Below are 23,129 nucleotides of genomic sequence, written 5' to 3'. Positions count from 1 at the left end.
TGTTTTCTTTTATTTACTTAATAAACTTGTACTAGTGGTACCATTATTAAGAAACAAATCTAATTCCATAACACATGAGACTTTGTGACAGAAATTGTGACACCAGTGTACTCAGATTGATTCAGGGCACAGGAGCAGTTCATCTGTATATAGGCTAGTGTCTTTATTTCCAACACAAAAAGGAAGAAGTTTTATATTCACACATTTTTTTCCTGAAAAGTAAAATAATGAATGGAGTAACTGAAAAGATATAATATTCTACCTTAGATTTTATTTCAATAAAAGCTACATTTCTTTCTTAAATAAAATATTGTTTTGTTTTTTTTTAACTTAAATTCAATTTGTTTTTAGTGAATCATCACCACATGGTGAAATGTGACTTATAATCTATCTAGCAATGGTCCCTTAAGTTTGAATCATTACAAACACACAGTGGATATCTGATAATCATAAATCTTTTGGCCTAATTTTTTTGGAAAAAGGGCATCTCATAATACTATAGTGATGTTTTCATATACGTCACTCGATGATTCTTAAGATCAGTGAGGACTAGAAAACCATAAATGGCTAAATATGGATGAGATATATGAACTTCAATCTGGTGTCAAAAAGTCTGCTTATCATTAAATGTATATACACCAGGAAATCATAGAAGCAGTTCACTGTATACCTCTCTCAGAGCACTGAATCGGTCTTAAAACAACTTTGAAAATAATGTATATACTATAAATGTTTTACCAGTACATATGAATCCATTAATGGTCAAAAGCAAAAGTGTGTAGGACCTCGGACCATGCTGAAACATTTCCATATAAACGTACCCTCCAAAACAGCAGAATTCCAACAATTATAACTTATGACAAATTATAATTTCTAACACAAAAAAAGAATGCAGAAAATTCACAGCGTTACTGAGGAGAGAAATCAAATACATAAACTGATAACGGAAACATGTTAGTGTGTAGCTGATGTTCGTCTTTATTTAAATGAGCCTCTTTGCAAATAACATTACTTTAGGAGAAACTCATTCTCACAGCAGACAATCAAATTAAAACAAGGCGACTTGGGTTTAATCATTATCCATCACCCTCCATTATTCCTCTTCTTTTGACTGTCCCACTTCTCTAGACTGCAGCAGGGATTTCAACAGGGAGGCATTGGCTGTTCAGGTCTCGTTTGATTGTAGGAGGGTTGTTTGTATGTGTATGTGTATGTGTATGTGTATGTGTGTGTGTGTGTGTGTGTGTGCGCGCACGCATGCCGCAGGACTACTGGAGCAGATTGTGCTCTATGGCTGTGCTCTTTACTTCCCGGCCACCGCAGCTGGAGCAATCATCACAACATCTGCCACTCAAAGGCAAACATAACATTGACCACCTCTAGGCTGCGGGCAATTTCTTCCAGGATGCAGTGCTGCTGCCACAGCTGGTTCAGCTTTCTGTAGCGCTCCGGGCAAAGGTGCAATGGATTGCCCCTTCTAGAATTTAAAAGACAGAATGCCTGATTTAGTCAACAGTAAAAAACCAAAAAAAGCACTATACATTTGAAATGACATGTACTTCATGGACATGGGTAAATAGCTGCAGTCACTACTAAATACAAAACAGCAGAACAGATTCTTGCCGCTGAGTCAGTCAAATGAAGGGGGAACATAGAAAATTTACAAGTAGTAATGATTAGTGGGGATTTTATTCAGTGACTGTATTGTCGGATGAAACTAAAATCTGCAAGACTTGCAAAATAGGACAGCATTACTTAATTTGGTCTAGTGCCGACCAATTTCAAACAAGCACACATAGTGTCACTGATGAAAAAGTACCCGGCCCCAAATATTATCCAAATGCGGGTTTGCGATTCAGGGAGTGTCAGACCTGCAGTTATGTATAAAACTGCAGCTGTAACATTCACTGTCTGCAGCTGGTGTAGGTGTTTAAATTGCTGCAACGATTACTTTTTTGCCTGTAGGAGGCAATATCGCCATGTCTACATTTGCAATTCTCTGCAGAAGTAAAAACAATTCAGCCCCTGGAAAAGAAACTATGGTTATTACCCAAGGTGAGGATCAGTTTCCCCATAATCGTCCAGGTAAGGAGCTGGGTATGTGCTTCCTCGAGTCTTACTGGCCATCAGTACAATTTCACACTCTCTTATCCTGTCAACAAGAAATCAAACTTCATTTATATAGCGCATTTCATGCAAGAAAGAATACAATTCAAAGTAAAAAATGCAGTTAAAAAAGCTGAAGAAGTATTCTCCTGATCCCTGCAAGGCCTAGAATTGACCCACCTGAGGAACATGCCAACTCCAGCACCACAAGTAGCAGCGTGAGCAGTGCAAGCTCCCACATCTTCCCCATCCAGCTGGGTGACACAGCAGGAGCTCTGAGAGCACAGCATGGCCCCACAAAACAGGCACAGAGTTGGATGCTTCCTCTCATCATCTGTAGACTTGGGACACCTGAGGACAAAGTACAGAGGAGACGAGCCAGTTGAACGCCTCTAACAGATATTCCACTGAAAGGTTGTGATTGAAAGGACTTCAATTCCCTACTTACTTAAAATGGCTGGCTTGATTGAGGAGAGCACTGTAATCCTCTGGAAGATCAATCAAACGATTCCTTCTCCTAGGGTATCTGGATAGAGTTTATTGATTATTATTATTATTATTAATTGTTAGTATTACAAAATAAAAGTGGGACTGAAGTAATACAAAGGCCAAAATCTACCTGATTGTCTGGAGTTTGCCTTTCAGGGCTTTGGTTACAGCTGGGTTTCCACACCACCTAAGGAGGAAAAAACTTTATCATGAAACTGCCCACCTCTCCAGTGAATACTAAAAGATCACTAATCAAGTACATCAGCCTTGCCTCAATGTTTATCACCTACCTCTGCACCAGTGGAGTAACCGGTTCTCTGTGCTCCTGGAAGAGCTGAAACACATTGGGGGGGAGTGCCAAGTAGCTACATAGTGCCTCCATCTGTCCTTGATGGGTAACTGCAAAGAATGAGAATCCTAATTGTCAGCTTGAATTCATCAATCATATGCAGTATGGTATGATGATATAATACTTCGGTTTGACCTACCAGCAGTACTTAAAAGCTCCTCTGGAGGATGTACTCCTGTAAGGCAATTGAAAAAGAGAGCAGCACAGCGCAGGAAAGGTTCGATTCCCGTCTTTACTCTTTCAGCCACAGAGCTGCCGGAAACATCTGGAATCGGCCTAATGAGCAAACCACAGAACAACCTGTCAAACAAGCTGAAGGCAGTCTACATTACCCTATACATCGCTGAGTGTGCAGCGTGGAAAGGGCCTTGACCACAGGAAACAAGGAGCAATGTTTGCCTCTACTGAGAGGGCATCTGCTTCCATTACAGAGAGGTCGATTCCTGTCAAGTTTGAAGCAAGCTGATAAAAAAATGAATGTCCTGCTACATCAAACTTTCCCCACAGTGAAAATGTCTGTCTACTTTATTCATGGACTACACAGACGGTGAATTTTTGTAGGTAAAAGTTGACATGCATTACATGTTCCCTGGGAAAAAAACAAAACAAAAAAACAATACATGTTGCCTTAGCAACGGCAATGACTAAAAATGATTATTTTTTGTTTTCTTGTCAAGAGTTGCCATTTATAGAAAGATTAAAAAACAACAACAAATTACAATTCCAGCTGTCATTTACTTCCATGTCTGATATTGAAGTTTTCAGAAGAACTATTTCTTCTTATCATAGGGTAGAGGAATGGCCAAACTGAGCATACAAATTAATGTGGTTTAGTGGAAACGCACATATCAAACAAATCTCTGTTGGGGGGGATTAAAAAAAACAGGCCATGTGACACTCGCCTTCAACAGCAGCATGATAAGTAGCACCATTGGGAAGTTCATGTCTCAAGATACTTGGTACTAGGACAGATTCTTAATGGACTTTGCACAACCAGTCATGTCTGTGTTTAACTGTGGAGACATTTGTATGTCACCTATTCCACTTGAATCGTTGGACGCAGTTCACTACAGTCCCTTTTGTTTTTTGTTTTTGACTTTTATAAACATGTTAAGCTTGCACTCTAATAAGGAAGAGAGAAACTCTTTGAATAAACTTACACATTTCAAGCATAACTTAAAATGCAGTAATTTTGGCTCACATTTTTATTGCCTTAAATTTTAATTGTTTTTAAATTAAGGCGGCAGAACAAACAACCTTTTAGTTTAGTTAATATTCTGTTCAGGAGTTTTGAACTCAAAAGAATTACACGTCTAGACGAGTGATTACAAATCCAGGAAATCTCTGCCCTGCCATGCTTGTCTTTTAATCGTTGTTGCTGCATGTTGTTGGCTATGTTGCTGGTATTTGTAACAGGAATTATTTTGGTTTTATTCATTAGGGAGGGAGAGTGTACCTCATTAACTTTTAGTTTACCAATATGCAAATAAAGAATAACTACAAGCAATTGAATCAATTCACAGATCACAAAATTCTGTTTGTGTGTTTTGCCAGATAAATACAAGGAACATGAGAAACACTTGTACCTTCCAGTGTGTTGTGACACGGTAGTGCACAGCTCGACTGCTGCTCTCGCCTCCTCTGTCTCCTCTCCACCCACTATTGCAGGGAAATCTAGGCAGAATAGATACCATTATTTAATCATCCTTGTTCTTGTTCAGCATTCTGAGGTAGTTCAGTAAATGATACATATCAGTAGTATTGTTAAACTAGAATATATGTTTGAGGTTTCTGCTGTTTGCACCTGTAGAAGACAGGAGGATCTGCAATATGTGTGCCATGGTGACCAGATGCAGGATATACAGGTGGTTGTAGGCAGAACTGACAGCAGACGGCTGTAGGTCTACAGCCTCCTCCTGATACAGTGAGGGTACAGACAAGACCAACCCTACCTGACAAAATACAAAAGAACACATACACATTTAACAAAAAAGAAAATTCTAGTAAAAGCTTTACATTGACAGAAACTTTGTAACTAACTTTGTAGCTTTTCCCTTTAGGGGAAACCTACCAGAAGATGGAAGAAGTCAACCTCTAGAAGAGAAGGGGTGTTCTTTCTGCTCATGACCGGCAGCAAGACTGGGGACAGAGGTGGCAGGGCAAATTCACAGGAAGTCACCCATTAATTAGAGTATGTAACAAATTTCATACAAAGGGAAAAACACAATGTACTTTTCATGAAAAGGAAGTGTACAATTACATCCAATAGACAGATAAATGTGATGTATTCTTAAATGACCACATACCCCCCAACATGTCTGCGAAGTGCCTTTGAATGACAGCCTGGGAGCTCTTTAGTCTCTGAGCTGCTGAAAACTGAACAATTGCCTTCAGACCTGCAAGCTAAAACAGAGAAGCATTTCACAAAACTGACAAAATATTAAGCCCAAACCATTATACATTGCACACACTGTGTCAGCTGTATGGTAGTGAATATGTGGCATCCAACCTGTCTGTTTTGTAAGGACCCAAATAGTGGCTTGCCCTCTTCCTGCAATATGTTTTCTGTGAAGACATGCAAACATTTTATGAGACTTGCAAAAACAATGAAATGGGAATGAGTGACACAATATGCCAAGGCTTACTGTACCTATGGCCTGAATAGTGAAGGCACATGTGTTCCAAGTCATAAGGGGCACACGTGGGCATAGTTCATTGGGTGCCGTCTGCAATCCCACTCTGTGGACTGTGGTGGCACACACAACCAACATCTCCACTATGCTGTCTGAGAACTTCCTCCTAAAAACATCCAGCAGCAGACAAGTCAGCCTGCTTCACTACAGGAAACACAGATACTTGAGTAATACTGACAAATCTGACAGTGCCACTCACGGTTCTTGTACTCCATAACTCAGAATGGATCTAAAGTCTGGCTGGCCTTCTGCACACATCCCCACATCCCCATCAACACCGCTGCCTTCTGTGTTGCAATCTGCACGAGAGAGAGACAGAAAACCATCAATCTCATGCCACATCATCAACAGTGTCACACATTCCAAACAACAAGGCACAATGACATTTGATGGCACTTATAAGTAACTATTGAAACAGAAGAACTGGTAGCAAATTACGAGGTGAGCCAATATCAGAAAACAGGTGCATGCAGAGACTAGCATGTGAAGACGGTTTGCTGCAAATAAAACATTTTCTGCAGCTGCTTTACAGGAAACGCCCTCTAACAAATAAAGCTCATTACGGGTATTATTGTGAAGCAACTGCAGTGTTAAGTTGACGTATACATCTATAGTTGGACATTTTGTGCATGTTTTCCATTGGCAAATCTGTTTTACACAAGTGACACTGTAAGGCAAAGAGCTGCAGTAGCTGAACCCAAAACCTCCAACACACATTAGCGATGCCACATAAAGCCTTTTCCTGTGCCACTGCTGTTCACCCATCCAAAGAGACGCAACAATTGTATGTTAAGTATGTCCTCTTACCATTATCCTGAGTGACTGACTTGAGTCCTTTAATCCTGGCAGAGAAGATCTGGATCCAGCGAGGGAGGGTCAAATGCTGTCCGATTATCTCTGCATTTTCACTTCACAGAGGAAACAAATATTCACACAACTTCTATACATTTGAACTACAAACAATTCATGATGAGGTGGACTGGACTTACTAGTTAAACATTAGTGGTTCCAGTGGGATGAGCGGGACAACAGTATTGCACAGACTCTTGCACAAGGGACACAAATACTCCCCATTCTCCAGGTCGATGATCAGTTCAGCATGGAGCCGGTTCCTGGTCGTATTCTGAACAGCCTCAAAATATCTGAAAAATGCAGAGAATAGCAAAGAAACTGTCAATGGTGCACTGAAGGAATAATAATTAGCTAATCTGTTTCTGTATTAACTCACTTCTGCCAGCATGTGGCATGCATAACATGTCCGCAGCTGCCAGTGTGGGTCCCAACTGCCAGTTCAGGAGGCATGAAGACAGGATATGATGTCCCTGTCCCAAAAGAGGGATAAATACAATGAACGTTTTTCATTGTGCCCATGAAATTACAGTTGTTAACAATCACATTAAATGCTTAGCAAATGGAGACTGACCATCTTCTCTGTTGGTCGGTATCTTTCCTCTGCACTGTGTCAGCACTGTAGACCTCTGGACACACGCAGTCAGTACCATGGCTTGGGCCTGGGCCACCACTTCCTGTTCTTCCTGGCAAAGAATGCAGGTGAGCACCTCCCTCTCAGCTGGAGTGGACCCTCGGTGGGGCCCGATGGCTACACACAGCTCCATCTGCTCTATGGCACAGCTAGAGGAATAAACATAACACAAATTGCTGAATTGTTGAATTGCCCTGAGTGTGTGCTCTTGTTGTCTGACGTGCAGAATGATGTGAAAAATATATTATATTGAATATATAAAATATTGAAAAATATATTTTCTCTTTGGGACAATAAAGTCTAAAGTCTAAGTCTAATTTGGTTTCAATTTGATCTCAAGCCAGCTAAACACAGCAATGTTTTGTTATTGGTTTATAAATAGTCCTCCTTACCTATCTGTGGTTGTAACAGGCTCTCCCTGTGTCCCGCTCTCTGGCATGTTGTCATACAGCATCTTGTTTGATTCAATGAAGTTTTTCTGCATTGCTGACATCTGGGCCATAATCTTCTGCCGGTGGAGTTTGGCTGCCTCTGCCTTCCTTTTGCGCTCTGCTTTCTCCTTGTCCTGAGCGCTCTGGAATAATAACAAAACTTTTCTATTAAATCGATTCTATTTCTTATAATTTCAGAAGAGGGCCTGACTGACAGCTAGACTGCTAGACTGTGTTTGGCCCCTTGAACTCAGATTTCTGTTGGGAAACCAAATGAATGGTGAGTCAGTGGGATGCTGTGACCTAGGGAGGTTGTGTCATGTAAGGACAGAACATCTCTGAGTTGATCAACAAGGTGCCTTTTAGTTTGGATAATTGTACATTTTACATTTTATCTCTACATTTCTTGATGACTCCATCCCTGAAACACAAACACTTTATTGTTGGAGATAATAACAATGAAGTTCTCTTTAATCTGTTATTCCATCTCCACTCATCCAAATGCTAAATCTTCTAGGTAACATTGCCCAGGGCCCTTGTTGTAAAAGGCAGTCCATTATAGAACCTACCTCAAAAGTCACCCAAAATAGAATAAAAATAAAGTCATGTCACTTGTATTGGTAGATTCAAATTTTAAAAATCATGTTCTTTTACCTCTTCGGGCTTGGTTGTCTCCATGCTCACAGAGGCTGTTGGACTGGACTTCTCTCTAAGGCACTTGACAATCTCAAACATCTAGCAGAAAAACATCAATATAAAATTGTGAAGGTAACTGGAAAATAAATGCACCAGTCTACGAAAATGATGTAATGTAATGATGCGATGTAAATGATAAAAAATACTGAATGAAAATTGGCTAATTGAATAGCCTACCCGCAGAACCCATTTGATCATGTCTTTTTGAGCTTCAAGGGAAGGAACAGCCATAATCTTGGACAACAAGACGAACAGTGACTTGCTGTGTTCTGAATCGATTTCTGGAAGAACAGACATTAATGTCGCAAGATTCTAAAGTTCTTTCAGAACTATGATGAAAAGATGACAGAAAACAATTGGTTTTCACTCACTGCGGGCCTTTTGGCTGAAATCAAAGGTCACTTCCTCCACAGTGCTATCTTCAAGCTGTGTTTTCTCTTCAAGCAATGCCTGACCTATCAAGTGCAGGGCCTGTATGGTAAATGCATACATTTAGTTACTGCAAATAGTTTGAGTTATTACCAAAATCAAGGTAAACTGGAAAGGAAAAAAAAAAACGATGTAATTTGTTACCCTCTGGATCATGGCTTCTGTCCAATGAGTTGCCCGGTCCTCTGCAGCTCTCTCCAGGACTCGTCTCAGGATGTGGACAATAATGTCACAGCAGAGCACACGCACTATACTGGAGAAAGCTGGGCAGAAGGCTGGGGGCACCGGAGGACGCAGAGCTGAGGACAAACACAAACAAAGGGAATGTTCATTACTTTCATTATCAACTGGAGCAGAGAAGACCACATATGTTGGAGCTGTATGGAGGCCTGTGCAGAGTAAAGACATCAGTCACCTTTATCATTGCTCTCCTGAGTCCTCCTCTTTTTCTGAGACTCTTCGGCCTACAGCAAGTAAAGATGAGAAAAAAAATAAGGAATATTCGACAGAAGTTATGTCCATTTAATGTAAAACTGGTGTTGAGACATTGCATTACCTTGCTGTGCTGAGATCTTGAATAATGGTAAAAGAAAGGGTTGAATTCTGCCAGACACTCTTTTTTTACTTCATACAACCCATGTCCTGAAACTCCTGGTTTTCTGAAAACAGAAGCAGAATAGATATTAATAATTATTTAATTAATAAAACCTACTGGGAAATGACTGTTAATAAAACTCGAGTCTTTACATACCTGAAGGTGGCAACTCTGGCAATTACAGTTTCCAGGTCTGTTCCATGGCTCTCCTACAAAGAAAACATTTTAAAATGATTATTCCCTAATAAAAACCAATAAATTAACTCTATAATTTAGACTGTATATTTCATTTCATTTCATTTTTTTATTTAAGGACAGTGCACTTTAATAAACATTTCTGTAAATGTGCCAGTGTTAGCCAGCAGGCTAATTTTCAACTGTAGTCCATATATGACGCTCACGTTCTCTGGCAGACCCTTGATCAGGCTACTATGAGCCATGGGCTCAATGCACAGCAGGTGGATAACCTCCCGCATTGTCACGTCCTCTTTGGTCACCTGACTGACACCGGGGACATAGCGCTCACCTGCAAACACAACACTGGTCAGACACTATAGTATGGGTTATATCCAACCAACTAACTTCCCAAGTTTGATTTGTAGAACGTGACACTGTACCAACGATGACGATAATGAGAAACAGCATCTCTTCTGTCAGACGATTCCACTGAGTGAGTTCATCCTGCAAATTGAGTCGCACCTTGTCAATAAGTGGAGCGTTTTTTCTTATCTTCTAAAATATCACAGATGGGTTGCTTACCTGGTCTTTGCTTGAACAGCTTCCGTTAAAATAATCTAAGAGCTCAAATCTCAACAAGATCAATATGAGGAAGTGGTTGGGGTCCATTTTGGAAGCAGCTATCTGTAAACAATTTGTAGGGAGGGTCATGTGTCACCACATTGTGTATACATAAAAAGGTAAAGGGTGAGAACATGAGAAACATTCTCTGTATGTCACCAACCTGTAGCATGAGAATGTCCTTGTCGTACATCTCGTCCCTGCATTTAACATCCTGATAGTAGTAGACCTGATCATGTTGAACAACAATTAATTTATTTGTCATTTATTAACTGAAGAATATGAATATTAACAGTGAGAGAATGAAAACAATGCCTTGAGCATCTAACAGATGTAGTATACCTGGCTGACCAGAGAGAGCCCGTTACGCCGCCACATTTCAGCTGAGACCTGTGCAGCCAGCACCACACAGCGCAGAGGATGCTCAGCCAACTGGGTGTAGTCATAGCTCTCCTGCAATAGACACAAAGAAATTGAAAGTCTAGAAAGCCAGCAGTGGAGGTTAAGACCTGTTCCTTCAATTAACACAACAACACAGTACACAATGAATATTTGCTCGCTGACTCAATGACGGCAGTAGCTTATTAAACAATTAAATCAAAGTTGCTGTTTATTTTGTGTCACTTACAGGATCCTCCAGACGTTCTATTGCCCCTGTTCTGCACAGAAGTACATACAGGCCTGGGGGTCACAATGGACGGAGTAGTAAGTTCACAGCTGACAGAAATAGAACCAATGAATCACAGATAGTCTCAAAACTTAGTTAACCTACCAGCAAGTAGCCTGGAGATGGGCAGATGTATGCTGACAGGCTCCTGAGACACTCTGTATGGACAAACATGGAGGATATGCTTGCAAGTGTAGTTGTCAGTGGCCTTCTTGTGAAAGGGCTGGTTATTGCACTGCATCAGGACTTTGTGGCACTCTTTAAATGCAAACAGCAAGATTTCGTCCTGAGGGGGCAAACATACAATAAACTGACCACCGCAATTCACTTCTCTCAGTGAGGGGCCTTTACAGTCATGCTCCCTCTATTGGTGGGATAACTATTGCTTGATGGACAAATTGCATGACAACTCACATCAGAGGAACACCAGTCCTGAAACATCGCAAGAATGTGGCGAAGTTGGATCTGAAGAGAAAAGCCGGCTTCCCATTCTGGCTCTACCGCAATGTGTTGACCAGACTGGCGAATCACCTCCTCCATACCCTGATAAAGAAAGTGAAAGAAATTACAGTAACCTGACATAATAGTCCTGCTATTACTCACTATCAAAGAATGAATCAGGTTTGAGATAAGTATTACCTGCATGCATTTGAGAAACCCAAGAAAGACTTTGAACCCCTCCATGAACTCTGTCCGCAGCTCGTCAGTCCATATTAAGGGTTTACTGATCAGAATATACCTGAGAGAGACATCACTTACTTCTTATATAAAGACCAAAAATGTTAAGAACTGAGATTTTGTTAAAATTGTTTCCTGTTTAATGACCTGAGGTCGTGGAAGATGACCTGGATGCGTGAGAACTTGTCTGAGTTGTAGCCAAGAAAGAAGAAGCGATTGTTGCCATCCAGTTGTTCACGCAGCAATTCCATGACTGTATCAACTATCACTTTAATGACATTGACCTCTTCGATCAGCTGTCTGGCCTAGTGGAGGAACAGGATTGTAACGACAGAGATGGCTGTTAAGGCACAGATATGTATGAGTATGTATGTGGTCTTCTTAAAGAATCACAAATACTGAAGACATATAATACTTACCTCACTATAGCATACTATCTACAATGATGCCCTAACAACAAACAACACTTACCAATGTGGGCACAGTGAATATCTGAACAGAGAGAGCAGTGATGGATATACTCCTCTCATGGTCATCATTTATGAAGTCCTTTTGCAGCTGCTTAAAGTGCTGAAAAGAAAAAGATGGGGCATGTATCAATTTAAGCAAGAGAAAGAACTGCAAAATAAATGTTAAACACTTCCTTTTTTACCTTTGTAAACTCAATTGCAAAAAGCCTCTTGAACTCGGTCTCCATTAGCATGCTACAGAAAATCAGTTCATGTACTATCTTGCGAGCTCCTTGAGGAAATAAGAAAAACATTTTCACGTTAGTATCGAGTATCGAGGAATCGAGTTGATATTAAGTGCGTACTCTGTATAACAATCAAGCTTAGATCTACTTGCCTTTGTACATCCTGGCATCATGCAGCATGAGCCTGCTGATTAGGCAAGGCTGGTCTCCGTTTGCATCGGTCTCTAGTGCCACCTGACAGAATGCCTGCCTGAAGCCCACTGCACAAGACACACACAGGTTCCCAGTCACATAACATACAATTGTGCAAGTCAGAACTATGTTGCAGACACTTTTTCTAAAAAATGTGAAAATGTAAAAGGTGCAAAATCAGTAAATAAATCTGTGAAGTCTGTGTGGAGCAAGTGCGGTGACAATGACAGCAGCACCTGAGTAACTGATGATCCTTTGGAACCAGGAGCCGAGGCGCAGAGCAAAAGTTTGATGAGCCATTACCGCTGCATGAAGGATCTCCACACGTAGTGGCTGCAGGGAAATGTGCTCCGAGTTGGACTGCAACACAGCAGTAAAATAGTTAAGGGCTCACTTACAAATGCACAACTGGAACACATAATGTAATTTCAGGTTCAAGACTAAACATCATTCTAAATTTCTAAATCGATGTCTAAACTGATGTAGAGTCAGTGGCTGGTGTTTACCCTGATGAGATCTTTTGCTTGCTGACAGGAACGAAGGGTTCCTCTCTTTACTGCTCGCCGACCCTGTGCAACAGTTAACAATAGTTACATAATGGTATAAGATGCAATAGATATGATGAGTGCAATTATGGAAACTGATCTAAATCAGCTTCCCTTTGAGATCACAGTGTAGTAAAAGAAAAGGCAAGAGCAAATGAAAGCTAAATAAATACCTCCTTGTCAATAAGTGCTGTGTGTGTCTGTGCTTCAGCCAGATTACAGTTAACAGAATGCTGCAGGGTGTAGATCACATGGTCGTACGAGTGGTGCTCATCATTGTACAGTACACAGTAGTATGCATTGTCTTTTGTCCTGCATGGATAGAGAAATCCCCTGTTAAGTTGAGTGCTTTGCATATGGATTCGTGTATTTGCATGATGTGATTAGACAGGCCATACCGGGGCTGGAGTTCAGCTGACAGCTCCAAGTTCTCCTCCCACACCAAGAAATCTGTGACGTACTGCAGCAGTAACCGGAACAGCTTCTCAGTGCGCTCATATAATTCAGGCTCCAACCCGTGCTCATCCTGCACAAAATGAGAGAATCATACGGGACCCACATTTTTGAGCTCACCACCAACACGTAACACTGTCTTTGATTTCACAAACAGAAACAAACCAAACAAAGTTTGTTGTAATAACCTTTTCTAATTCCTTATTTCCTGTGTCACCAGCAGTGATGAACATGACAAGGAACCAGTCTACATATTTTGCTTAATAGGAGTTGGTAAAGTTAACATCAACTTCCCTGAGAGCAAACATTTCACATAGCAGCTAAGTATTTCATACAAATGGCTGACATTTGACACAAACCACACGAAACATACCCGTGTATTTACACCAGTCTCTACGTCACACTACTGTGTGAGAACAAGCAGCACTGGAATCTGCCACAATCTATACAACAAGTGGTCTAAAACAGCATGAGGGGTTTTCAAGTTCAGTTTTGGAGTAGGGCTGAACGATATGCAAAACAAATCATATTGCAATATGAGTTGAGATTTTAATGGGAATGGTTATTTTTGCACATAATTTTCACTGAAAAAAATATAAAAAACAATGACGGTTTTTGCTGGGGTCTGTACCAAACAAGCAGGTTCCCTTACATCTAGAGAATATGATTTGTAGGCCAGGGGATCTTTGTAACACCACAATGCTTCATTTATAATGATATGTTGTGACACTTTTTACCCTTTATAAAAAAATTGCAGCTTTTGGATTTTGCCCTTAGTTATATTTTAATTTCAATAATATTTAAATGAATTGTTCAGTCCAGGTATGGAGATGCTTTTACGGTTGTGATGTGTCACTTATTGTTAAGCACAGGTTCAGATCTGGTGTAAAAAACACATGGCAGCCTCCCAGGTACGGGCCAGTGATGTCTCTGTTAAGAGAAGCACCTGCTGTTTACGGAAACTGGCACAGAGCCGTCAGGCTGTACGTCTACTCAAGGCCCAGAATGATCTTATCAGAGACAAGCCCAAACACTGATCAGCAAAGAAAGGCCTGACAAACAACTGCTGAACAGTAACAACCAATCATCAAAATGTGTCCTAGCAGCAGTTTGGAAGGAGAAGCCATAAACTGAATATGTTTCAGCAGGATTTAAGCAATTGTAGAAGAGCTGCTCTCAACCACTCTCTCTGACAACTGTTTTCCTCCAGCTTTCACGCACTCAATCACCCTCCCAATCTCTTAAAGTAGTTGTAAATTTTCTCTGTTGGTGCAGGTCAACAAAGTGCTTTTCTTTCTCATTTCTGGAGCAAGAGCTACAGCCAAGAGACTGGAGGGACTACGATGGGAAAATAAGCATTCTGGGGTTCACTGACACAGAATGGGACAAGTACGCCCCTCCCACGTCCCTCTTTCCGCTCTATTATGTAACTCACCGTTACCATGGCAGTGGCTGCCCCTGGGTCGTGTTTGGAGCAACAGGGGCCAATCTTCCAGGCTTCTACATCCCCACAATCACAGAAGCCCCCGCCTGATGACGCGTGCATCTGGGGGAAAGATGCACATACTGTAAGTCACTGACGGTGAGTAATGGATACACAACAGCAATTAAGTTATACAACTGCTTTAACTGTGGGAATGCACTATTATGAAACACAAGGGCTGCAACATTAAAGGCCAAATATCAGTCCTATAACGATTTAAAATGAATCAAATCATAGATTTTAGTGTATCAACAAATATGTTGTGTTTTTTCCCAAAGTTTAAGGGACATCAAGGAGGGCAATCAAGTTGACATAGCACACTGTGCATAGGAGTGAATCAGAGAGACTAGGGATTGACAAGAGCAAGGTGAGGATGCTTTAGTTTGTGTGGGTCCATATAGTGATGTAAATACTCAGACAGTGCAGAACAGAAAACCAATGATGAGTTACATTCCATTATTCCCACTTTCAAGCGGGAACAGGTTGACTGCGGCTGATTACTCAAATAAAACATGTATGTTTAGATTTCATTAAAAATTTAACCATTTGTTTTGACACCAACCTTGTAGCGATGGCTTTTGTGAACGCTATCCTGGAAGCAGTCCATACACAGGACACAAGTGGGATCTATTGCACAATCCCTGCAATAAGAAGACAGCTGCATGACGACCTCTCCTGCATTCACCAAACTTATTTATTTCAATGTAAACATCCACAGTGTTAACATGATGAGCACAGATCTTTAGCTGTATTTTGTGCTTATTTTAATTCACTGTCATTGGCTTTCAGACACTTAAACGTACCAGTTATCTGTCTGCACATCTCTATGTGCTTATTTTAATAAGATACTTTTTTTAAGGTAGCATGCACACACACATTTTTATAAAACTGAGACCCTTTATCTGCATTCCTTTTTTTATCTATATACAGTGACAGTGCCTTACCTTGCCCATAGAGAATACTTCCTTAGATACATCACCGCACTTTTATTATGTCTCCAATTATGCCAGGATGAACCAGTAATTTCTTAAATACAACATAAAACATAAAATGCAAACGTTTAAAAAAAAAAAAAAGAAAAACGGCTGCAAAAACTGATGAATGAGACGACGCACATATCTATGTGAGTGATACGGGATTTCACATCCTTCAGATGCACTCGCGGACTGCCCCAGACGGAAACCTGAGAGAGTCTACACATTAACTATTTATTTTTAACACTTAACCTAAATACTGGAGGTTTGTCATGTAATTAGATAACAACAGAACTAAAACCTATGAAGGACAAACTATTCCTTCCAAAAGTACTCAATGATGTCAAATAGCCTCCATGTACGTGCATTCCTGTATTAAAGCTCTCTGGCTTTCCACCTCATCCTCTAACCCCAGATTCCACTGAGTACTGTGCGAATAATTTTTGATACTGGCATTACATGCCTAAATGTTAGTTAATGATCATAACTACTATTATTATTGCATACTGTTATAACTTATTTGTTAAAGAAGATCAGAGGGTCTATTCAGACCTGCAGGAGTAGACAGTCTCTCCCTCTTTGAAGACACGTCCACAGAGCTGGGAGGAGGTGCTGCCCTGCTTGAGCTTTTCCAGACCCTCCTGGGGATCCTCTCCAAACAGGAAACACTCCAGAGGGCGGAGGAGTCGGCTCTGCATGAGCTCCTCTTCCTCCTGTGGGCTGGACTCCTTCTTTAGGCAGAAGATCTGCGGCACCTGCTCCTTCAGATAGCGGAGCAGCTCCGCCCTGCTGTCTGCAGCCTCCAGCCATTCCTGCGGTACAAAGAAGAGGAGCATAACTTGTTTTGCAATGGCTCAGATCTGTCTACATAATGACACATGGCTGCATGTGTAAGTCACCATTCTCCTAGCGATGCGCAGATATATACTTACCTTTAGCAGTGCATGATGTTTGCAAATCAATTTAAACTTAAAATCTTGGTTTAAGGGCTTCTGATTAACAAACAAAAAATTAAGATCTAAACTTTAGTGAAGAAGACAAAAGCATGTTATTTTGAGTTGACTGCTGATGCTACCACTAAGTACAGTTTTCACTGTTCAGTGGAAAGATGTGCACCACAACCAGCCTTCCCATGTGAAATAGCTTAAGTAAAAACAATTAAGAACTACCACTTGGTTTCTATTAACTTCAGTTATCAGCAAGAAATGTGTCCCTGCTTCCTCCTGATTTCTGCTTAATTACTGAAGCTTCTTCAGTTCCTGTAACGTTACTGGCTGGCAGCCGAATGATAAGCACCGTCTACAGAGAGATTTTGTTTTGGTGTTGGACCACCCAGACACATATTTATTAAGAATAACTAGCATTGGTACTAATCTATATTTTAGATTTACAGCATATGGCAGAGCACAAGTCAAGAAGAGTGTAATTTCTGTGTTGTCTGTTGTACTCCATCAAGTAAATTTAACCACAAGTGTCAAACTCTTCACATTAAGGAACTTAACTTAGGCCAATTTCACTTTCCCACTCATCTTGGACAACGGTTTACAAAAATGCTATAAGAGTTTTGAGTCCGACAACAGTCGGGACAATGGTGCACAGAATTTATAAACTAGTGGCAACTCATGTTGAGGCGTTTTGGACAAATGCAAACACCAACACCACAGGATGGAGGTTAGCACACTACGGATACACTCACTGTTGGTGAGCATTAAATATTGTAGACTCTGCAGAGAGATTTTAACCATTTACGTTGCTAGCAAAAGAGCTAACCACGGATGCTAGCCTGGTAACTAGATAACGTTACCTTTTAACTGCGCGGTTAAACTATATTAAGCAAATTAACTACTGTACTGTACTTCTATGCTTAGTCCCCGAATCTCAGTATCCACTGACAGATATATTAGCTAATTGAATCATACCTTGCTGAGCTCCAGTCCGTCTAAGGATTTCTCACCCTCCGCCATATTCCATTTGCCGTAAAGGAGGCGGTGTCACTAGGAGACTAGCCTTGTAATCGAAAACCTTTTGCGACTGTATTAGAACACAATTACAATAGTTAGATGTGTTTAGATGTAGTTAAGCACTCATACCTATCCTGGTCTATTATTCAAAAAGGACACATATTTGAAAAATGTATCCTTCTTTGTAATAGTTGCATGCCTTTGGTCAAAGTAAGCATTTTGTAAACAAGAAAATCTGCTAGACTCGCCCTCTGGTGGTAGCCTACAAGTTCTGCATACATGATTTGACAGTTGTGTTTTGAGTCCATGGATGATGTAAAAATGTAATGGTCTCTCCTGTATAGTATTTACTTTGCTCTGTGGATGCCACACTGCCACTACAATGATGTCGTTGGTATTAAATATATCAATCCGCCAGTGGAGATTTGAGTGTAGGTGGTGCTGGAGGAGGAACTCAGCCGCTAGAGGCCGCTGGTCGGGTTTTGCCTTTCTTTCCCCGGTGTTGAATGCAGCGGGGCTGGAGGTCAGAGTTGAATGTTTGACAGAGCTGAATATGGATTCCATATTTCATGAGAAAGTAAGTTAAAACGTTTAACTTATGATATTAAACTACAAGTAATTCGTCGTGTTTATTTGGAAAGCCTTGGACCATCTTGCGGCGATGTGTTTACCGGCGCTATCCGGCCGGTGTTAAGAGATTTGTGGTGGTGTTAGGCAGTATTGTTGTCCAGACAGCTAAAATGCTAATTGCACCTGCTAGTCAGATATCATGAAAAGTTTCTTTTCAACTAGGAGTAGCAACGCAGGAATCTTTATAACAACCGCAAGCATGCTATTTTAGTCAAGTTTGTAAACGAACTGGTTTTACATTAGCTATGTTAAGCCAGTCTGATCTTAAACGGGAGTATTAAGAGTAGTTTCACGTAAGCTAGCTGTATGTAGCTCTACTTGTGTGTGACTGGTAACGTTACCGTGTGGACAGATTTTAGTATTAGCTGATTCCAAGAACATAATGCTAACTATGCTGTTAAGAAAACAACTATTTCATCGTACTATCATGTTATAAGCGTCATTTGCGCCGGTGTTTTAACAATAACTAATCCTTTATTTGTAGCAAGAGGGCTCTCTTTGCGCCCAGCACTGTCTCAACAACCTTCTGCAGGGTGAGTATTTCACTCCTGTAGATTTGTCCTCCATTGCTCATCAGCTTGATGAAGAGGAGAGAATGAGGATGGCTGAGGGAGGTATGGCCAGTGAGGAGTATAGGACCTTCTTACAGGTGAGGAGACATACTGTAGAAGGTGAAGGTACAGTAGACAATGTATACATGCTAATACCAAACAGTAACTGTATGTTCTGTGAATGTGTTCCCAGCAACCTTCTGGGAACATGGATGACAGCGGATTCTTTTCAATACAAGTGAGTTTAAGAGATTCACTTTTTATTGTCACAACAAATTAATAACCATTATAAGTTAGTAATATCTGTTTCCTGTTTAATTCCTCTAGGTAATTAGCAATGCTCTGAGAGTGTGGGGCTTGGAGCTAATCCTCTTCAACAGCCGGGAATACCAGAGCCTGATGATTAATCCAATGTAAAGTTTCTTTGTCAAGACTTCATCGTCTGATGTCTTAATCTGTATTCACATAAGTACTTCACATTTGAAGTTGATGGTGAAAACTATCCCTGCTCTTGTTTTTTAGAAATGAGAAAGCCTTCATTTGCAACTACAAGGAGCACTGGTTTACTATACGCAAACTTGGACAACAGGTATGAGGCACTTGTCATCAAAAACAAAAGCTTGATTTACTAAATACAGTATTTTGTTTTCATTGCAGTGGTTTAACCTGAATTCCCTATTGACTGGACCAGAGTTGATATCAGATACCTATCTAGCCCTTTTCCTTGCGCAGTTACAACAAGAAGGTACTGTAAAATTGACTTATATTCAGATACGGTATGTTTAGATGTTGCAATGCAGAAAAGGTTGTAAAAGTTGTGTTGGTGCAGGTTATTCCATATTTGTGATCCGAGGAAACCTCCCTGAGTGTGAAGCAGAGCAGATCCTTGGGATCATGAGAGTGCACCAGCAGCAGCGGCCAAGGCTTATTGGAGAGGATGAAGCCCAGACAAGTGCAGGGTATGTACTACAGACAGTACAGTATGTAGGGCCCAGAAATGACTCAAAAAAGAGTATCACTTTTGACTTACTTGTGGCAACTGATTAAGCCATGTACTATGAGCAGCAGGTCAGCAGCTCTGAATCAAACCGAGATCGGCTTTGGTGTGGAGGATGAGGTTGTGGATGATGATGAAGAGCTGAAGAGAGCTCTGGCACTCAGCAGACAGGACATAGATGTTGAAGATGAAGAAGCTGATCTTCGCAGGGCCATACAGCTCAGCATGCAAGGTAAAGGATGAGTCATCAAAGGTTTTAAAATATTATCTTGTTTCTTCGTCCAGACTAATTGCGGTTTATAAATGATACGAACAAAACAGTTGATTTATTAACATTTATGTCTACTCTGCAGTATTAATTAGGCTTAATCCATGGTTAATATCAATGAGTTAGTTAGTTTTCCGTCTTATTTTCACACATTATATTCCAGGTTCATGTCAGTAATTGGGTCTTTGTCTTTTTTTATAATATTACAGGAGCAGTGATGAGCAACAAGTCCTCAGAGTCTGAAATGGGAAATGTGAAATCAGGGAGCCAGGTAGCAGGGACTGCTGCAGGAGGACAAAAAGAAGGCCAGAGTGACGCACTCACAGCCGAGGAACTGCGAAAGAGGAGACAAGCCTATTTTGATCGGTAGGTTTAACCAACCACTGGGTGGTCACAACGTTATAAACATCTAATTCAATAGTCCTGCAAAAACCACTGCATGTGCATTTTTATTATTTTAAATTTTATAGTGCAAATGTGTCCAAATTAAAAGGTATTGTTGAAAATGACAGCTTATGTCAACACCTATTCATATAAACATTATTGTGGTGGTATTTTTTGGGGGGGGCCATCATTTTTGTTGTTGCATTTTATTTATATATAAATATATAAATGAAGAGCTCATGATATTGTGTCCACGTCCTTTGTGTGAACGGAAAATGAATGCATGGATTCTGACAACAGATTCTTTCTGTTGACGTCTTAGGCAGCACCAACAAGCTCACCCGAACATTCCTCAACAACCAGACACAAAATCAACAGGTGGCTCAGGTAAGTACATCTGATTTTTACTATAAATCTAGTGCAGATTATTTAATAAATTTTTATCAATAAGCCTATCTTAAGACGTGTGTATATAATAACCTAAGCCCTCTTCTAGGAACAGTTAACACCGGCTCTGAAGAGGACCAACAACAGAAGCACAGCCAGTGAAGAAGGTGTGAAAGGTGTGCCTATGCTGTTTACCAGCTACCTGGATTGGGAACCCCATACAGGGAGCTTTGCTCCTTCCTCTTAACCTTTTGCACATGCGAACATAAGGACAGTCAGAAGGCTGACACGTTTCCCCTAGTTAGTTCGCTGACAGGCTATAGGGAAGAGAACAAAGACAAAGAAAAGTAGCAGTTAGTCTAATCTAACTCACTGAGGCTGGGAAAAGGGTGACCACAGAGCTCATGATGCAGTTAATCCAAGTTTGCAATTGCCTTTTTACCATGGCGCCTTCTATTTCTATTATATACTGTTTTTTATTCTAATTTTTCCTCTGGAAAAGATTGAAAGGAATTTTCAGCATACAAACAGTGTGTTTACTTGAGTGGGGGTGAATACTTCCAGAGATGGGTGTTCTGTGAAAGCCATAGGAGACCAATGTTAAGACCACATTTAAAAGTTTGATAGCTAATGACAGAGCCTCCTTCCTTTATATTGGATTTGCATTTGTAGGACATAATATGTGATTGCAACACCTGCCCCACAAGAACACCATTTCAGTTTTAAAATCATTTCTTGTTGCAATGTACTGAAATATCCTTTAGCCAGCAGCACTAACATGTGTGGGTCATTTATTCCTGACATCATCAATCATTTTACTTATGAATGTCTAAGGGTGAACTCCCTAACTATTTAGACAACAACATTAATTTAATGTTGTGGCTTTTTACCTTTTAAGCATATAAGTAGGCATAATGAATAATGTAAGATCACACAAACGCTAATTGTGTTTTGTCCATTTTTGAAGGACAGGAAACTAAATAATTCTATAGAACTATTGGCTGAGACTAAGATACTTTTGACTGATGCATAGTTTTCATATCCTGTCCGGGAAAAGTTGACATGTAATGGGGAACAAAGAAGCAATCTGTTAACACCATGAAAGTGCAGCTGATAGATAGAATACATTGTTCATTTTTCCAGCACAGTGTGATCACCTAAAACCAAACAAACAGTCTTACATGTCCAACCAGCCTACATTGTATATGACTTCATCTCTTGTTTCTCTTCATCAGTATTTGTCATTCACCGTTAAGGGAACTAATTATAAAGAAAATTTTGTTGTTGATTTTTTTTCTTCCTTTAATGCAACTTCACAAATTGTTGATAGTTTTACTCTCATGTATTATAGCCCCTGAAATACATGTTTAATTGCACTGATTTGACTCATCCTGTATTCCAACAATACTTAGACCAATGTTACAAATTAGTCATTGGCTGATTGATGGCCTTTGGAAATAACAGTAAAATAGTGACAATGACGGGTGACTGTTATTTAACCTCATAATTTGTATAATTTTAAATCCAAAGAGAAACAAAATATCACAAATGTGTCACTGTGCATACACTTTGTGTGTGTGTGTGTGTGTGTGTGTGTGTGTGTGTGTGTGTGTGTGTATATATATATATATTTCTTTTTGTCATTGTTTCTGACCATGTCTTGTTTTAGAAACTCTCTAATATCCAATACAAACTTCATTGCAGTCCTAAAAAAAAACAAAAGGTGGTTACAAACGCGCAATGAATAGACCACATTACAGCATTACAACAGTGAAATTTGTTTACAGTTATTATGTTTTCTGGAACCAATGACCATTCAGCATGGATATATATTGATGTCTCCACAAAAGTATTGGATGTCATGCAATGTTTGACTTGTGCTGGATGAACTCCAAGAAGATTCTGTGATTTCGTTACTGTTTTTCTTTCCTTTGGATCTTTAAAATGCACTTGTGAAAGAGTATAAAATGTTGGCTGTTGGGTTTATATCATTACATTATTTTCAGTCACTACATCCTTACAATAAGTACGCATTGTTTTTATTATATTTCACGTTACCATAGCACATTCTTTCATTTAATGTATCAGTTCTTGCTCCAGGATTAAAGTGACATTCACTCCTCCTGAAGTTTCTCACGTGTCATTTTTTGTGACTTAACGTTAATATGCAGTTATTGATGGTTCTTGTTTTGTCAC

The 23,129-nt window shown here is 40.1% G+C and overlaps 2 protein-coding genes across 3 annotated transcripts; one reads left to right on the top strand and one right to left on the bottom strand.

The window, feature by feature from the left end:
- Nucleotides 1–138: 138 nt before the first annotated feature.
- On the bottom strand, nt 139–17,830 carry ubr1 (ubiquitin protein ligase E3 component n-recognin 1). Its single transcript, XM_038728217.1, has 47 exons — nt 17,675–17,830; nt 16,308–16,567; nt 15,344–15,422; nt 14,734–14,844; nt 13,244–13,371; nt 13,019–13,157; nt 12,807–12,869; nt 12,537–12,660; nt 12,261–12,368; nt 12,067–12,155; nt 11,886–11,984; nt 11,562–11,719; nt 11,376–11,475; nt 11,151–11,279; nt 10,842–11,022; nt 10,698–10,750; nt 10,412–10,522; nt 10,233–10,298; nt 10,031–10,132; nt 9,889–9,952; nt 9,673–9,797; nt 9,428–9,480; nt 9,233–9,335; nt 9,092–9,140; nt 8,821–8,975; nt 8,619–8,718; nt 8,425–8,528; nt 8,206–8,286; nt 7,513–7,694; nt 7,061–7,269; nt 6,866–6,959; nt 6,627–6,779; nt 6,445–6,545; nt 5,837–5,936; nt 5,595–5,743; nt 5,454–5,509; nt 5,251–5,347; nt 5,016–5,083; nt 4,749–4,896; nt 4,531–4,618; nt 3,084–3,220; nt 2,886–2,994; nt 2,726–2,782; nt 2,555–2,632; nt 2,287–2,457; nt 2,051–2,152; nt 139–1,477 (listed from the first exon to the last, which is right to left on the bottom strand). Exons 1-47 carry the CDS (start codon nt 17,717–17,719, stop codon nt 1,336–1,338), a joined length of 5,220 nt encoding a protein of 1,739 aa, XP_038584145.1. The 5' UTR covers nt 17,720–17,830; the 3' UTR covers nt 139–1,335.
- Nucleotides 17,831–18,143: 313 nt separating this feature from the next.
- Nucleotides 18,144–23,056, top strand: atxn3 (ataxin 3). Of its 2 annotated transcripts, none has more exons than XM_038728230.1 (11): nt 18,144–18,293; nt 18,831–18,995; nt 19,091–19,135; nt 19,225–19,310; nt 19,420–19,486; nt 19,555–19,642; nt 19,727–19,856; nt 19,963–20,126; nt 20,372–20,528; nt 20,869–20,933; nt 21,049–23,056. In XM_038728230.1, the coding sequence occupies exons 1-11, from the start codon at nt 18,270–18,272 to the stop codon at nt 21,093–21,095; spliced, it is 1,038 nt and encodes a 345-aa protein (XP_038584158.1). In that variant the 5' UTR covers nt 18,144–18,269; the 3' UTR covers nt 21,096–23,056. The 2 variants fall into 2 exon arrangements, with proteins under 2 accessions (XP_038584158.1, XP_038584157.1); XM_038728229.1 differs by having other exon boundaries at nt 21,043–23,056.
- Nucleotides 23,057–23,129: the final 73 nt, after the last annotated feature.

This window comes from Micropterus salmoides, unplaced genomic scaffold (genome assembly GCF_014851395.1).
Source record: "Micropterus salmoides isolate LMB-PRFRI ecotype aquatic unplaced genomic scaffold, ASM1485139v1 Ms_hic_scaffold_19, whole genome shotgun sequence".
Lineage (NCBI taxonomy): Eukaryota > Metazoa > Chordata > Actinopteri > Centrarchiformes > Centrarchidae > Micropterus > Micropterus salmoides.
Note: the sequence above shows the minus strand (reverse complement) of the source record. Positions and strands in the feature narration are given on the sequence as shown.